The sequence below is a fragment of the Solenopsis invicta genome, chromosome 1, assembly GCF_016802725.1.
Source record: "Solenopsis invicta isolate M01_SB chromosome 1, UNIL_Sinv_3.0, whole genome shotgun sequence".
NCBI classification, from domain to species: domain Eukaryota; kingdom Metazoa; phylum Arthropoda; class Insecta; order Hymenoptera; family Formicidae; genus Solenopsis; species Solenopsis invicta.
Window position 1 is genome coordinate 9,103,305 of NC_052664.1, and position 18,165 is coordinate 9,121,469.

General features: G+C 31.8%; 1 protein-coding gene across 2 annotated transcripts; it reads right to left on the reverse strand.

Moving 5' to 3' along the window:
• Window positions 1-3,814: 3,814 nt before the first annotated feature.
• LOC105205627 (acyl-CoA-binding protein homolog) lies at window positions 3,815-17,411 on the reverse strand. Of its 2 annotated transcripts, none has more exons than XM_011175053.3 (3): window positions 17,256-17,411; window positions 9,340-9,454; window positions 3,815-4,008 (listed from the first exon to the last, which is right to left on the reverse strand). In XM_011175053.3, the coding sequence occupies exons 1-3, from the start codon at window positions 17,268-17,270 to the stop codon at window positions 3,875-3,877; spliced, it is 264 nt and encodes an 87-aa protein (XP_011173355.1). In that variant the 5' UTR covers window positions 17,271-17,411; the 3' UTR covers window positions 3,815-3,874. The 2 variants fall into 2 exon arrangements, with proteins under 2 accessions (XP_011173355.1, XP_011173346.1); XM_011175044.3 differs by lacking the exon at window positions 17,256-17,411 and adding an exon at window positions 10,298-10,446.
• Between the last annotated feature and the right edge of the window lie 754 nt (window positions 17,412-18,165).

Consider the following 18,165-nt stretch of genomic DNA (forward strand, 5'->3'; position numbering starts at 1 on the left):
CTGGACCAATGGGAATCTTATGTAAATCAATATGGTGACTTTATGTTGGATGCTTATTGGTGCATTGGTCTTATGTTGTACTTATGTTATTTTATGCATTTCATGTGCGAGGCCCTTTAAGGGCTTCGCACATGAAATGCATAACATAACATAAGTACAACATAAGATCGACGGACCAATGAAAATGTTATGTAAATTAATATGACGACTTTATGCTGGATGCTCATTGGCCCGTCGGTCTTATGTTGTGCTTATGTTATGTTATGCATTTCATGTGTGAGCCCCTTTAGCCTTTGGATTATGGTCGTATCGTCCCCGCGTTACGGTAGAGGGACGGGTACCAACATTGTTTGAACTGAACTCGATCGAGACGTTGACAGACTGAACTCAACTAATCTCAAATTCTGCTTACGTTTTGTTGACAGAACCTGTTGATATCCTATGTCAATAAAATGACACCAGGCGAGCACGCCGTGCTGCCAGCACATGACGTCAGATAGACGGCAGAATTCGAACATGACATGCCCAACACAATCTGACGACAGACTGCTAGCACAAATCGTGCACCCCGTGCTGAGAGAACGTGACGTCAGATTGGTAGCACAATTCGAGAATAATCTACGTAACATAATCTGATGGCAAACTGACATCACAAATCGAGCACCCCGTGCTGACAAAGTCTGACGTCCCGCTGGCAGCAAAAATCAAGCAAGCCGTACTGTTTTGCATATTTTTAAATTGTAACGTCATTCCCATGGTAAAAATTACAGATAAAAATGGACAGAAAACGTATTCTATCCGTATCTATCTGCTTTACTATGCGTTTCTTAATTCGTAATTACAGACAAAAACCGATAAAATGTATTTTGCAATCTATTAGTTCCTGTCTGTAAAAACAGATAAACAACTACAAATTCTATCCGTTTCTGTCTGTAAATGCGAACACAAACAAAAATTTTTATTATAAATTTTTTTTTTTTTTTCAGTTTTCTTGCAGATTTTATTCTTATTTTTATTATAGATTAATCTAATTTGCATATATTCTATTTTACTAATTATGATTACGCATTATTTTACAATTTTTGAAAACGCATTGGCGCTGGCGGGATTCAAACCTAAGATTTTGGGACAATAACCTAATACGCTTACACTGAGCTAATCGTACACTTGTGATATCGTTAATAAAAGGTTATATTTGAAGTAAAGCTAATTTGAACAGGAAGAAACTTACGTGTTGAGTATCAGGCGGAAATTCTCACTGGCCCTTTGATTATTTAGCCTTAAATATTTTTAAAATAAACTATATAAACTATATAAATAATTATTCCTGCTCATGGCCAGACTAATATAATAAAAAACAATTGGAAATAGTACCGGAGCATAAAGAAACATTATTGACGTAAAAAGCACGCTTGCAAAACTCAATTTTGCAACTAATTGTTATAAACAAATTACTAAAAATTTAATGTAGAAGAAAACTGATTAATCTAATCAATTCTACGGGAAAAATGACTCAAGAAACATATACAACGCTTTCCTATTTGTTATAAACAAACTAGTTGCAAAATTGATTTTTGTAATTAATTTGTTTATAACAATTGGGAAACGTTTCTTTAGTAATTTTTCCCATAAGATCGATTGGCGCAATCAAGTCTCTTTTACAGTAACGTTTTAATAATTTGTTTATACCAATTGGTTGCAAAATTGAGTTTTGGAAAGTTTTTTTTACATCAGTAATGTTTTTTCATGCTTTGGTCCTATTTCCAATTCCAATTTTTTTAACTATTTTTGCTAGCCGTACCTTCTTGTAACTGTCAAAGTTAATATTACAGAAAAATGCTGCAATTTATAAATTTTTTTGTAACAGCAATGTCTTTTTGAAATAAAGGATAAAAATACTGTAATACGTGATTTTATTTTGCGAAGAGACATTACCTTCTGTTTCTCTTGCGAAATTTAAATTTATTAATGCTATGTTTATTTTATTTTTTGTGTAATATATATTTTTATGTGTAAATGTTTATTTTTGTATTTACGCTACTAATGCTAATTAAATTAAATGTTATGAAAAATAAATGTTATTTCCCTGAAATAAATACGTGGGCTCTAAGTCAGTTGTCACTAGCACATTGCACCAAACGCATTTTTGACAATTAAGGGCTTATTCAGACAATCATGCATAACTGCATAAACATATGCATAAAGAAATTGATTGGTCCAATAATTAAGCAAATGCATAAAAAAATGGATCAATCATTTTCTTTATGCATATGTTATTTCCGCATATAATTATGCAAGTTTGTCTGAATAGATCCTTAATAAATTCATGAAGAGTGACGTTACAATTTAAAAATATGCAAAACAGCATGGTTTGCTAATTTTTGTTGCCAGCGTGATGTCAGATCCTGTTAGCAGGTACTCGATTTGTGATGCCAGTTTGCCATCAGATTATGTTACGCAAGTTATGCTCGAATTATGCCGCCAATCTGACGTCAGGTCCTCTCAGCACGGGTTGCTCGATTTGTGCTAACAATCTGCCGTCAGATTGTGTCTTGCTCTAATTCTGTCGCCTATCTAATATGCTGGCACGGCGTGTTCGCGTGGTACTGCTAGTCTACTGTCAGATTGTCGCGTAGATCTTGCTGGTTTTTTGCCGCCAATTTGACGTCAGATCTTGTCAGCACGCGGTACTCGATTTCTGCTGCCAGTCTGCCGTCAGATTGTATTGCGCAGGTTATGCCTGATTTGTACCGCCAATCTGACAACAGTTCTGTCACCACTATTTGCTCGATTTCTGCTGGAATGCCAATAGTTCCTGTCCTATCAGCAGTTTGCTGATACTGCAGATATTGCAAAGCCTGTGTGAAATCTGTTGCTTTTCTAATTGATAGTAAACTCTTCGAATAATTTGTTTGTTCACGTTTAGCTGACGGGGTCAATTTTTTCTATCTACATGCTAGCAATAAATATTGTGTAAAAGGATAAATCTAGGTGAGTATTTATTTCTTTTTAATTGACTTGTAAAGAAGAGTTTACATTTGACTGCCTAATTCCCTTAATAAGAATTATGTGTCATATACGCAGCGTATATTTTATCAGGTTCTGTGATCACGAATGATCATATCATATTATCAAGTTCCAATATATTTACGCATCAAAATTACAATGAAAATTGTAGTGTTTAAGGCGATGCTGGACTGACGGTGAAACTCACTCGACATCGGTACTTCAAATTGCTGCAGATTTTTCTTCTACAAACTGTGGATCGCGCGTGAGGCAAAGAGTTAGGAGAATAGGCTAGCGCTCTTTGTCAAACGCACTCATCTTTCCTTGTTCTTTTGACTTTAGCGTCTCTAATGCAACATCGAAGAACTAAACTAATGCTCTGTCTCACTCAATCTCTTCATCGATTCTCACATCGATTCTGCACGCACACATAAACACGATATTTTTGATTAGAAATATCTTTTATACTAAAGCTTCTAGGATCGTTTTGAAAGCACACTAACAATCTTACGTGTAATTCACAGTAGGCTGGATGATTATTTTGTAGGTACAAAGTCTAGAACTTTTATACGCAATATATATTGTCACGAGACTACTACAGAAGCACATAGTTTTGCAACTTTTTTCCGTTTTTCGTGTCAAATTGTAGCCAGCGTATTATGTTTTTGTCAATACTTTAATTGTAGAGAAGGATTTATCATTCTTTGAATTCAATAAAAAGTTTACTGAAATTAAAAATAATAGTGTTCAGTCGGTATCTCCAGCATCGCCTTAATTTACCAGAAGGTAAGAAGATATTACCTAAAAAGAACATTAAATGTATTTATTTTGATTCATGACTACAGCAGAGACATAACAGTAGATAAATCTATTTATATTTTGCGATTTGTTCATTAGCATAATCGATGTAGTTTTGTTTCGCTACTTCTTGTGAAATGCCCTTCTTCTTGTTCCAGGCTTCCCACTTGGCTTTTCCTTTCAAATCCAGCATACCGGGTTTAGCTGAAATATTATACAAAATACATGTTATTAATATAATATGTATATAATATTAATCATATATTTTATATTATATTATTTTATATTATTGTTAAACATTTATAATATTACTTATTTTACAATTTAGTTCACAATTTAAGTGAAAGTGAAGTTACAAATGACCAGTGTTGAATATGTTATATAACGACTCTAACGACGAACTATAAGTCTAATTATTTGCAAGGAAAATTTTTTATTTGACACAATTTTAAAAAAATATTTTTTTTAAGTTGTAACAATCCCGCTTTGCGCACGGGCGGTAATATCGGAAGCAAAAACGCGAGAGATCGCCAGAAGAGAATTGAATGCGTATTCGATGTTTAGGAAAGAAAATATATACAATGATTTATTGAATACGATACTGATTACAAAGAAAGTAACGCGGAAATTATAGAGCATGTAATTTTATAACAAAAAAGTGTAGACGGTGTGATAGAATGTAAGAAAGACGGACGCTATATAGAACAGCAAGCGGACGAACGCGGAATTTATATATAATCGGAGCTTTAAATCCGGGCAATAGAACAGGTGCCTATGACACGACCTAGCAGCGTCGTACGCATGTACTTGTGCGTTCGCGATGTTCGGCGATCACCTGAGAGGTTATAAGTAGCCTCGCACTGTTTATGACGGCCGAGCGCTTGTAGGCCGGACGGGAGCGCGGACAGCGTCGCGGGAACCCAGCTCGATTCGCGAATGCGAGACGCGGCACGGCGCGTGGCGGTTAATACCGCTTATGTTTCTGGCGGGTGGCAACGTCCACGCCAAGAGCACTTGATAGAGGTGCGGAATTCCCGCACCCTTTGTCGTGGAGCGTTGCCGAAAGCAAAAGTCGGAGCTGGATTTCCATCGAGCAGGCAAGATCGCTTGCCCGAGCCCAAGTTTGCTTGAGCCCGTGATATTCGAAGGAAAGCGGAATAGGAGCAGCTGTCGGTGAAGAGTGCTTCGCGGAAGCCAAGACGCTTGACTTCCTTTCTGGACCTAGGTGGCTTCTTCCGGTCGAAACGAATCAGGAGAAGAGAGCCTCAACTCTCGCGATCGGCCAGCTTATATACTCGAATCCCGAGAGGTCGAAAGCGGGGAGACGTCGGCAGCCAGTATCCCCGCCACTCGAGACCGAGCATACGTGTCGGAGCTTGTATGTGTTTGGCGCGATGCCGGCGGGCGCGCGAGCGCGTCGGTGTACCGGGGTCGACCAAGTACAATTGTACTAGCCGACGATAGTTCGCGCGTATGGAGTGCCTTTCTAGGCGCTTCGTTACTAAGTTGTGATGGTCGAGAATCGAACGAATTATATAAGTTGTATGACGAGAAGCGAATGATTGTTAAACATATCGACACGATTTGTTTCGCGTATGGTAAACGACAAAGCAATTAAAAATATTGTAGATCATGGACATTAATTGCCGGATTATTTATACTCGAACATCATGGCGTTTTGAAAGTTGTTTGCATTACATTGCGTCGTTAATATAAGAGTGTTACGCCCATTGAAAAAGACTCTGTAGAGTCGAAGCGTTTGTGTTGAATTTATTAATAAATTTATGTTTCGTACTAACATTTAAAAAATTTGTTACTGATTTCATTCTTACTCAATAATTTTTAAATTTTATACAAGCTATTCGGATTATTGTTTTATATAAATACATTCTGTAATAAAATTGCTTAATGCTACGCTTGTTTTTATTGAATTATTATACGAAGGGATTAAATTTTTGTTGGAAATTACGCGATAAAATTACCTTAATAATAATTTGCTAATATGCAGGATACTTCAGACTATAATAGATAAATTATGAAAATATATAAATATATTCAAGAGAAATAAAAAAAATTTGCAGTTACGTAAATTCATAGTCTTTTACATCCAAATTTTGGATGCAAGATGATGAATTTAATTTTCTTTACTCAATGAATGTGTTAAAAAATACTAAAAATAAATAAAACTAATTTAAAACTAAATACAAAAGCCAAATTAAAAATAGAAAGCTTTAGATTATGAAAAAATTCAAATAGTAAATGTTACACCAAATAATACTATACTATAATTAAATAGCACATTGTTAATGCTGAATTTTTGTTTCAATCTAGCTCACATGTTTGTTAGAGTAGCTGCAAAAATATCTATTGATAAGAGATAGAGATCAAACCGGCACAGAGTTACAATTGCTACTTGTTCATGTGCTCTTTAAATTTTGGCGCGCTTGACGCGAATAACGCACAGTAGTCTCACATTGATCAATCCAACGACATTTTTATTGTATTATAACTACTAACATGAATTCATCATAGTTTAAAGTTTGAGCTACTTGGACTTAAAGGGATGCTGGACTGTCAATGGCACTCACTCGATGTCGCTACTGCAAATTTTTTTTAGATAGAAAGAGTACCATAAAGAGAATATGCTAGCGCTTCTGTGCTGGGATTCTCTAACTTGTTATGACAATTCGGTATCGTTACAGTGTCGTTGCGCAGATATTATACATGATACAAAAGCTGCGCAACGCAGCTTTTTATCGTTATAGACACATAACGACAACATAACGAGTTAGAGAATCGCACTACTGGTTAACATTTCATCTGTCCTTATTCTTCGATTTTATCGCCATCCATCACGGTATCTAGGAACTAATCTTCTTCCATTTCTATATAGCTATAAGCGTTCTGTTTACCATTGTGCACCTCTATTTTGCATGCACGTACATATAATTTTATGCAAGTAATGTTTTTTTTTTAAAAAGCTTTCGATTTAAGTTTCGATGATTTAATGTTATTCTATTACGTTGTCCGAAAAGTGACAGTGTTTTATTTTGCCCAGGAAACCTGTACAACTGTCAGATAAACTGACATTGTCATGGCTTAACAGATCTACGATGTGGATAAGTGAGGATGTGAGTAATTACTATTGTACTTTTTAATTTTTTTGTTATTAACATAAAATTGAGCTTCTTACCTAAGATTAGCAGATATATTTTAATTCTGTAAAAGCATTTTCAATTCTGTAAACCCAATTCGAAGAAATCGTTTGCAAAAAATGTCGATAATTTCGTCAGTCCAACATTCCGTTAAACGTCACGTTATAATCGTTATGATACATGTCAGCGACATCCAACATATTGAATAATATCAAGATTCAATATATTGATAAGTTGATTTGTAAGAACGTATATTTCTTTAAAGTCCTGTAAGTATATTTGAATTTATTTGGAGCAAATTTTGGTTAAAATGAAAAATAGCGCCAGACAAATTGCGTAAAGTTCAGCGTAGGTAACCCTAATCACAAACAAGAAGATTAACAATTACTATTATACGCTAAAATCAAGGTTTATGCAGCTTAAAATCAACATACCTCACTTAACTGTTAAATAGAGTTAATTTTTTTTATTTACACGAAATCAATATTTACTTTTTCAAGATTATACGCATCACGGACATGCAGCCAAAATAGATTTTAGCGCTATTTTCACATTTATGTACGTTTTATTGTAAGCAATATTTGATCATTTAATTCTTAAGCTGTCATTCTTTTAGTTACAATTAGACGCACATTAAACGCACGCTATTTAACTTTTGTTTTTTTTTACTTTGTACAACAATTATACAATTGTAATTATATTAATTAAACAGTGAAACAATCAGTAAATAACAAATCGCGGAGAAAAGAAGTAAGGCTTCAATATGGTTGTAAAATAGGATTATTATTCATCACCGACACTAATTACCATTTAAATTGTAGTCTTCTCATTTTAATATTTGTTGATAATAAAAGAAAAATCTACGAAATAATAGAAGAGAAGAGGGTAATATGGCTCTCATTTATGTTTTATTGAATAACTTTGTTTATAATCAATATTTTATATGGAAACTAGAACGATTATATTCATCAAAGTGTTATTTAACAAATTCTTGGCTCAAAGTAATGAAATATTTATTACTCAAGACGTGATTTATAAAAACATGATGCACTGCGTAATCGATGAAAGAAAAACAGTAGTGGTAATATGGCTAGCCCAGAAATAATTTTCTAAACATTGGATTAGTTTTAAAAAACACAGAATTTTGTTACAAATTATACAGTTTTAACTTTTTATCGTTTAGAATTTTACTGATTTAAAATTTCGCTGCGTTTAAAAACTTTAGAAATATTATGAAAAGTATTAGAAAAGAAGAGGGTAATGGCATTTTTATTTTATTGAATAACTTTGTTTATAATTAATATTTTCTATTGAAACTTGAACGATTACATTCGTTAGAGTGTTGTTTGACAGATTCTAGACTCAAAGTAATGAAATATTTATTATTTAAGACGTGATTTATGAAAATCTAATGCACTGCATAATTGATGGAAGAAAAAAAGTAGTTGCAATATAGCTATCCATAAAAATAATTTTAAAAAGTTAAAAGAAACACAGTACCTTGTTACAAAATTATATATTTTTAATTTTCTATTGTTTAGAATTTTCCTAATTTAGAATTTTCATGCGTTCAGAAACTTTAGAAATACAATTAAAAATTTCATTAAAAATATCATTTTATCCCCGTTTAACATTAAACAACAAGCATAAAATGATGTCTCTAAATGTTTCTAAACACCGCTCTTTAGAATGACAATCGATTTATCAAAGAAATATTTCGATATAAAAAGATTGTTTAAAAAATCATATTAACAAAATTCCATGTTATTGTTTTAACTTTGTAGAACTCGAAATGTATACGGCCAAATAAAAAGTTAAATAACAAAAAAGCACTCGAGTGTATGTACCTTCGTGTAATAATACACTTAAGTTTAAGAATAATGAAGAAATAAATATAATTAAAGGTTAAAAGTGTACCTTAAAAAAATTTAGAAGTGCTCAAAACTAAAAATGCCTTATAACAATTGCACAGGCACACAGAAAAACAAAAGTGTCATGTCCGAGACACCTATGTATCCCTATGTATTTTGACGCCTTGAAACCAAATATGACCTCAGAATTGCTCCATCAAGTCAGGATTTTTTTTTATATTAAAAAAATTGCCAAATATTCTTTAAAATTACACTATAGCCTGATAAAAAAAGCCTGGTAAAAAAATCCTGATCTGATGACACAATTCTGATGTCATATTTGGTTTTAAAGCTTTAATATATATATATTGTCATCAGATCAGGATTTTACACACACGCACACGCGCGCGCGCGCGCACACACACACACACACACACACACACACAATGTATGTGTGTGTGTGTGTGTAAAATTAAAAATTTAATACTATCACTATTTGTCTAATTTTCATAATATTAATAAATATTTACATGTGTTATTATCGCCAACTGTAGCTTGTTTGAATAAGGCATAAAGTTCCAAAAGCTCCTCATTAGTAGGGCGCTTTGTAAGTGCCTTTACAGCTTCGGCAGCCGCCTCGAATTGCTATAAGGACAATATAATTTCATTATTTATAAATAATATTGTATATGTTATTAACTTGCAAATAATAATACACAAGAAAATTAATATTTAAGACATATTTATCAGAAGTTGTTGTTAGTCATTACGTATCTCAGCGGCGCATTTATGTATATCAGCTTATAAATATGGATAAGCTTAAGAGACTATGAAAGTGACCTTTGGATGATTTTGCATTAAATTTCTTAAAAACAGCTTGCAGCTAGAGGCCACAGATTCGTCACAATTGCCACATTGAGAGGCAGATAGTGGGGGCTGAGCGCATGTGTCGACGTTTCATTGGACCCTCCCCCCACTATTTGCGTTCCAATGTGGCAATTGTGACGAATTTGTGGACTTTGCTTTTAGCTGAATTCAAATTTACTTGTCAGCATTATGCACTCAAATTAATGTCAATAATGACTAATCATTTTTAAACTTTTTAGCTATATGATTGTTAGAGTTGCAATAGCAATCTCAAAACTTCTCTTGGAACTTTTGCACTTTCCTCAGTTGAATGCATTCAAGTTATAATCTATTGTCCCAAATTTTTCCCCGGGGAAATGCGTACGATAATATTATGCACAAATACAACTTGAGATCAATAAAATTAATATGCTACTTCACCGATCAATTTTCGATTCATTTCCGCTTCAATTAATCCGTCGACGCTTTTTTGATATCTATTAGAACTCCGAAAAAAATACAACAAAGAATTCACTTTTTTGCACAAAACATACAAATTGTTTTATAAAATTATACATTCACACAAATAATTGATAATGTACTCTTTACGCAATCAGAAATGAAAAAAGATATCTGCAATACCTGGACAAGAGACATCCTTATAGTTAGTCGCACAACTGTACTCTAGGTATTATAAGTATTTTATGACTGCTGTTCGAATGTTTGCACAAGTTAAAAACGCTAATCCCCCACCTCGTAAAACATGTATTACCATACGTGAGTCAGGGTCGGATATTACAAACTTGTTTCTCTTTTTCGAAGTATACAATACAGTAAATTAAAAGCCATGCAGACAAAACTCAATGTAACATTGTGACACTTTCACTTGTGAATCATCAAAAATAAGACATATACGGGATATAGAAAAATTCAAGTTTTGGCTCTATTGACTTAAATAACAAAAAATACGATGCAATAAATTAATTGCTAGAGCTTTATTTTTTTTTAATTTTCCTTTAAAAACATAATAATTTCGTAATCCTGAAACCTAAAAAAAATGCGGGAAACTGAGATATTTGTATCAACTGTCAGAAATCGCCGTGATAACTGAAAAATATACTATTTCAGGAATTATTTTACACTTCTATGTGGCATATAGGACAGATGTCTCAATTTATCCGCAAATGTTGCAGATTTCAGTATTACACTAAATTATTATATTTAAGAAAAACAGGGTGTCTACTGCTTGGAAAAACTTAAAAAATCATGAAAAGTCATGGATTTCACGGACGGGATACGATAGCGGGTGCGATAGCCCACCAACTAATCATCTTGACTTATCCAACCAACGGAAAAAACTCTAGGTATCGGCCGCTGTGAGTGGTGGTGTGCTATCGGTCCCGTGTGCTATCGGAATCCGCGCGGATTTCACATTGTGCCCCCTGGATTTTCCTGGAAATTTAATCATTAGTCTTGGAATTTTTTAAAGTTTTACTTTTAAATTTAAATTTTATATGTTTCTGACAAAATAATTTCTTACATTTTTTAAATCTAGTTCACTGAAATTATATATAAATTATATATAAATAATTATATATAAATATTATTTAGCTTTTCTTTGAATACATAAATTACGTTTGTTATTATAATTTTAAATAAGTTATCTTTATATAGTTTTTAATAGTTTAAACTATTTTTTCTTGAAAGAGATTTATGTTAAATATTTTTTGTAGTTCGTAAATTTGATATCTCAATGTATAAGTTTTTGAGAAAAAGTTTTATGACTGAGTTTTATTTTATTACCAAGCCTTGTATAATTAATAATTCAATATTAATTCCTTTGTTCAATATATATTATTCAATTAATATAATATTTTATATATATGCTAAATTAGCGATGTATGTTCTATAATTTTCCGAATTCTGTACTTCTGATAGCTAGAGTCATTCATATATATATATATATATATATATATATATATTGTAAACAGATTATTGTACGATATTAGTTGATATTGTTTCCTTTCAATACTTTCTCTAATTTAATATTCAAATCTCAAGATTTTGTGATTGCATATTTAAAGTATGTTAAAAAATGCGTGTGGAATAAAATCAATTTATTTCAAAGCTGCATTCAAAAATTCTCTAATCTTACTTGAAATTTTGATAAAAATTCCTGGAAAATCCTGGATTGTCATGGAATGTATTTACAAATTTTGAGTGGACTCAATAATGCTCTGTATTTGGTGGGAAAGGTGTGATCCTATGAACTGCTAAAACCTAGTCAAACCATCAGAGAGACTTCTACAGGCAACAATTGATCCGTTTAAAGCGAACTATAGCCGAAAAACGTCCAGAATATGCGATCAGACATGAGTCCATAATCTTTCACCATGACAACGTTCGGCTTCATGTTGCTGTTCCGGTTAAAAACTATTTCCCGAAACTATATCCAAAAAATAGCGGATGGGAAGTTCTGGCTCACCCGCCTTATAGCCCAGACCTTGCCTCTTCCGACTACCATTTGTTTCGATCGATGCAGAACGTTTTAACTGGGATACGCTTCACTTCAGAACAGGGTATCAAAAATTGGCTCGATTCATTCTTGGCTTCAAAAGATGAACGCTTCTTCCGCGACGGAATCCATAAATTGCCAGAAAAATGGAAAAAAGTAGTGGCTGATGAACAATACTTTGAATAAGATATAAGATAATTCATTTTATCGTTCAAATAAATGCGGTTTTCAAGCAAAAAAACGGACCAAATTAAGTTATACACTTAATATATAAAAATTATTTTTCCAGATTTTTCGATTCTCTTCCAGATTGAAAAGTTTATTGTTAAATAAACACGAGAGAACAAAATCTTTTTGTAATATTTATATTTTTCTCGTAAACTAGAACATATTCTGCGGAAATTTAAAAAAAAGAAAGAATTCAGTTATCATTATTAGCAACAGAATTATGAATTTTTAAAGAAAATGTTAATTAATTTTTAATTGCTTATATCTTAATTAATTTTACAATTAAAAAAGGATACATTTATGAAATAGCAAGAAAATCGTAGAGTACTAGCAAGTATTACGAAGGACACTTTTATTTGTAAAGAAAACATAAATTAATGTGCTTTCATAGATTTTACACACAAATAAATGCCAAACAAGGTTTTACGAACATTTCATAAAATATATTTTATTAAAAAGGAACTTTTTTAATAAATTTTAGCTTAAAAAATGTTTTAAATAAAACTTAAAGCTTTTTAAAAATCGCAAGAGAAATGAATATGATAATCACTTTCCACAACCACAGCTCACATATAACATGATATTATTTGTCGAATTCATACACACTTCATATACATTAAATTCAATAACATTATTTAAAATTTACATTCGAGGCTTTCAAGTAGACTAAAGTTGAAAAATTAAAATGTATCAATAGAATAAAAAATAAGGCGGCGAATACGAATCGGGCGCGATAAACAGTGCGCAATGAGTAGTATAATTTCAAGGTATCATTTAAAATCACATAAATTTATTAACGAACGTTTCGGCTCCTGCTTCAAATTATTTTCATCATCTTCAATACAAGGTAAACAATAGCATCCACTAACAGCGAAGTAGAGAGCTTCCCTGTTAGGAAGATGTTAAAATAATCGTGTTATTCAGCTCGAAAATGATGGACATGGCTCAAACTACGAAAAGAAATAGTGTGAACCATAGAAAAATAAATTAAACTAGTCATAAATTAAATCCCAGAGAAAGAACGCATCTCAGAATCAGCGATTGTCGGTTACAAAAATGCACAACGTGTCTATATATACGAAAAAGAAAAGCGATCACAAATTTCTTTTTATTTTGCTCAATTGTCGCAGAAAAATTAAAATGAAGCACAATCAGCTTGTGCGGTAAGCATGTCTTGTGTGTGCAAAAGTCAGAAATACACAAAATGAATACATAGGTGCTGCAGATCAAATCGGTAATAAAATAATATAAATATACAAAAACAAAAACGGTAAACACACGGATCATAAGTTATAGACAAATACGCGTGATGTAGACAATCGGTGTCTGATTGCAAATTAAGACCATTGTGTTGTCACTTGATATATAAAACCTCCAAAATAAGCTATTTATAATAAAATCTCTCATGGTCAAGGATCTCCCCAGAACACGGTAGAACACGGAATCATAATAAGATCATAATGACATCAGGTCATTTTGAAAAAAATCATTATGACATCATTCGATACACTTTCTATGATAATTTTGTGATGAATTCTTGATAAAGAAATGATTTTTTAATGATTTTTTAACTATTCCTGCCGAAAATGTGCGAGATTAAAACCGATTTAAAAAAAAGTAATCCGAATCAATCGGGATTTTTGCACCGAAAATACAGTATTAAGACCAATTGAAAATAAGATCGGAACCCAGATAGATTTATTAAAACAGAATACATTAATGTAAACGTAACAAATGTTTAGTTTACAAAAGAATTTCTTGTATTCTTTTCGTTAAAAAGGATTTAAAAAAGATTAAATTTGAATTAAACATTTAAATCATATACAAGATTAAATAACAATACAAATTGTTATTTACATGTAAATAATATAAAATTTTATGTGGAACAGCATTCCATACACACGTTACGTTTGAAAAAAATGAGAACGAGTATTTGTCTCGAGGTTTACAACAAGCAGCTCACTGAAGTATGACCTGGGAAGTCAGCCGCGGTGAGACCTAGATACAACGCCTGTAGCCGCACTCGACTCGCGAGAAGATCGCCCGCGGCGTGACCGCTTAGCGGTGGCGCCAGCACTCACTTTTAAATCCATTTCAATCTCTCAATATGGTCAATATCTCATCCATCGGTCACAATAAAGTCACATATTTTAATTTCCATTTATAATTGTGTTTTCATTTGTTTACATTATTTTAACTGTATATTAAAACAATATAAGTATTTTGGAAACTATAAAAAACGATTTTGTCTATAATATAGTGTCCCAGTGACCATTATTGAGAGGAAGAGTTCTTTTGAAAGACTTCATTAATTTTCCTTGAAAATGATATCAATAAGTTATCTTTGTACATGATGTCTTTCAAAAGACTTCTTTAAGAGAACTTTTTTAAAACCTCATTAATTTTTCTTCAAAATGACATCAGTAAGTTTTTCCAAGATGTCTTTCAAAAGAGCTCTTTATGATATCTATCTACAGATGTCTCTAGAGTCTCAGAGGGAAGAGCTCTTTAAAAGAACTTTTTAAAGATCTTATTAAGTTTTTTTTCTCTAAAAATAATATATTTTTTCGCAAGATATTTCTGACAAAACATAACCTAGTTTGAACACATGTGGCGAATATTATTAGAGCATAAAAAGAATTACAAATAATATGATAAACGAAAGACTAGTATTCGGACAGTACTCACAACGCAAGTTTCTTTCTATTCAAATCAGCCTTACTTTAAATATAACTTTTTATTCAAGATATTACAAGTGTACGATTAGCTTAGCGTTTTAGGTTGCTATTCCGAAATTGTAGGTTTAAATCCCGCCGGCACCGACGCGTTTTTTTAAAAATTGTAAAATAATACGTAATTGTAATTAGTGAAATAAGAATCTTGCAAAACAGTCAATACAAAATGAAGCTATAAAAATAATAAAATTGTTAAAAAACTAAAAAAAAATATTTTTATTGCATGTTATTTGCTAAAAGAAAAAAAAATTTTTTTAAAGAGGATTGTCTTAAATCTAGCCTTTCATGTTTATTCAATATTCCTCTACATTTTAGAATATCTTCTCGAGGCTGTACATAAGAAGCAAATCTTTTAGAATTAAGACGGTACTATTAAAAAATAGAATATTTGTTTTTAGTGTAAAAAATGTTTAATAGTAACATTTTCTTAACATTTAGAAGAAGTCAAAATGCAGTGCTCCTTTAGATGACATTTATAAGAAGTCAGATTGCAGTTCTCATTTAGATGACATTTATAAAAAGTGTTTTAGATGTCATATATATGATGTCTTTTTTTCTAAAATCGACGCATTGGATAACACAATGATATCATTATGTTATTATTTTGATGGTGTTAGAAGACGACTACCTCTCAAACATGAATACTTTAAGAAGTCTTTTTGATAACATTTTGCTCACTGGAGCATAATTCCTTTTTCATTTTTAAATCATTTTTGCGTCATTTCTTATCGGTGACTTTTAAATGATAAATAAAGTCATGATGATACCCTGATGATATCATTATGACTTTTGTGTTCTATCTGGGTTGATATTATCCCAATTGAATTCATGACCAAAATGCAATTTGTGATCTGTAATCACAAAATAAGCGGTGTCTTTGCAAATATGATTGCGGAGTGTTCGGAGATGCGAGTTTTTAGTTGTCTACTCGTCTGTCCCACATATGACGCGTCACAGTCATGACAAGAAATTTCATAGATTACATTTTTATAAGAAGAAGATGGAAGGGCATTCTTTTAAACTTTAATAAAATTACAGAATTTATTCAAATTGTAAAAAACTATTTTAATGTCAGAATTTCTAAAAATATTTTTAAACTTGTCAGATGTTAAAGGAAAATACGGAACAATAAACCAAGTAATCTTTTTCATTTCATCGGAAGTATCATCAGAAATATGTTTTTTAGATTTCCTCGAAAAGAGGCATCTGAGTCGTTCACGAATGATATTAAAAATAAAATCTAGAAGATAATCATTATCCAAAAGATTGGTAGTAATCAGTTCTAAATTGTTCTTGTGAAATTTTGGATGGGACAGAAGAAAGACTCGATCGACAAGATCGACGTGATCAATCATGACGATTCCTCTCCTTCTGTGTGTTGTGTGTGTGTGTGTGTGTGTGTGTGTGTGTGTAGGTGTGAGACTGGGTGCCAAGAATGAAAGTTCTTATACCGCCCTGAGAACATCGGCTTGTGATACCAATCGAATTCTATAAAACTGTCATTGAAAATAATAATAGTATCCAAAAAATTAAGTTTCTATACTCTTTAACAGACTAACTATAGACATGATTTTATAAGACTGAAGCAACTTTTACATTAGTAAAGTGTATTTTTTCTTAAACAAAAGACTTTATTAGGCAATCGTCATTAACAACATATAAAACATTTTAATGGTTTTGTAAATTACACACACACACACACACGCGCGCGCGCGCGCATGCAAGTATTTTAAAATAAACGACACGATAAAACTGAATATAGACATTCTACATATTGGTCGAAAAATTATTTTAAAAACGCATAAATTAAAAGGAATTAACGAAAATTCTTATTTTATGAATTTATGAATTCTTAATCTTAAATATCAAAAATTGATATAATTTTTTATCCTTTCTCTAGTCATTATTCTGTTTGTTTTTTTTATTTGTTTTAGTATGTCCGACAAAATTAGATAATAAACATAATTTTATTAAGATTTTAATAATCTTATTTCGATTTTTAATCATTTCTTAAGTTAATTTTTATTTCGTAAATTAACTCTGTGGAATTTAATTTCGTAGAAAAACCCGTCGATTAATTCCTCTTAATTAATCTATTGTTTTATGTGAAAATAAGCAATACCTGATTAACTGACATTGTGAATCCGCTTCGCGTGCAAGCTAACTGTCTACTGACTGTAGCTATCACGATTCTACGCTTTCCGATTGCCGGTTGAATTTATTCTGTCGTATCAAAGGTGGGGAGCGCACGGATGTTGATTTTGCACTAATTATAAATCATCATGGTAATATTATTACGTATTTTTACAAGTAAGTTTAATCGCAGCTCAAAGTCTGTAAGTAGATTACAATCAATCAGTATGTGTACTTCAAAAATAACCTGATATGTGAAATGTGAATGATTTGAGGACAAAAATAATACGTCACATACAGGTAAAATTCACAAAGATTTTATTTGGAAAGATAATTAAGTATAGATATAATATTAGTAATTGTTAAAAAACATGTAGAGATACTTTTATTTAAACCTAGAACAGAAGTTAAGCAATTAAACAGATAGTCAATAATTGAGATACATATCTTGTTATCAGTCAAAATGTTAAATTTTTGTTTGTTGCACACCGCGATTTAATTGTCTAATTGAAAAAATAAACGCATAATCGCTATTAATTCGATCGATTTCTCCATGCGTTGCCAATCTAGACACAATTAAGCGTGATAATCAGACGAACAATTCAGTTGCAGATAATTCTAAGAATCTACGCAAACAAACTAATAATTGCATGTATTATCAAGGTCAAAGACGTTGAACATTGAATAACATAAGATAATGCAAAAAGGAAAACGACGAACGTCTTAAATTGAATTTGCGTAAATAATATTGCGCGTATACTATTGTAAATTGTATTTAATTTTATACTTATTTAAAAAAAAACAAATTAACGAGAGAAATATAATACAGATGAATTGCATAGAAGCACGCAATGTTATTCATTGTCTGCTTCGTTCTTATTTCCTCTCAGTAACGGATG

Excerpts from the sequence above, each read along its gene's own strand:
- LOC105205627 (XM_011175053.3), bottom strand. Across the intron at positions 4,009-9,339 it reads AGTTGGCGATAATAACACAT|CTAAACCCGGTATGCTGGAT; the intron begins GTAAATATTTAT and ends ATAATATTTCAG.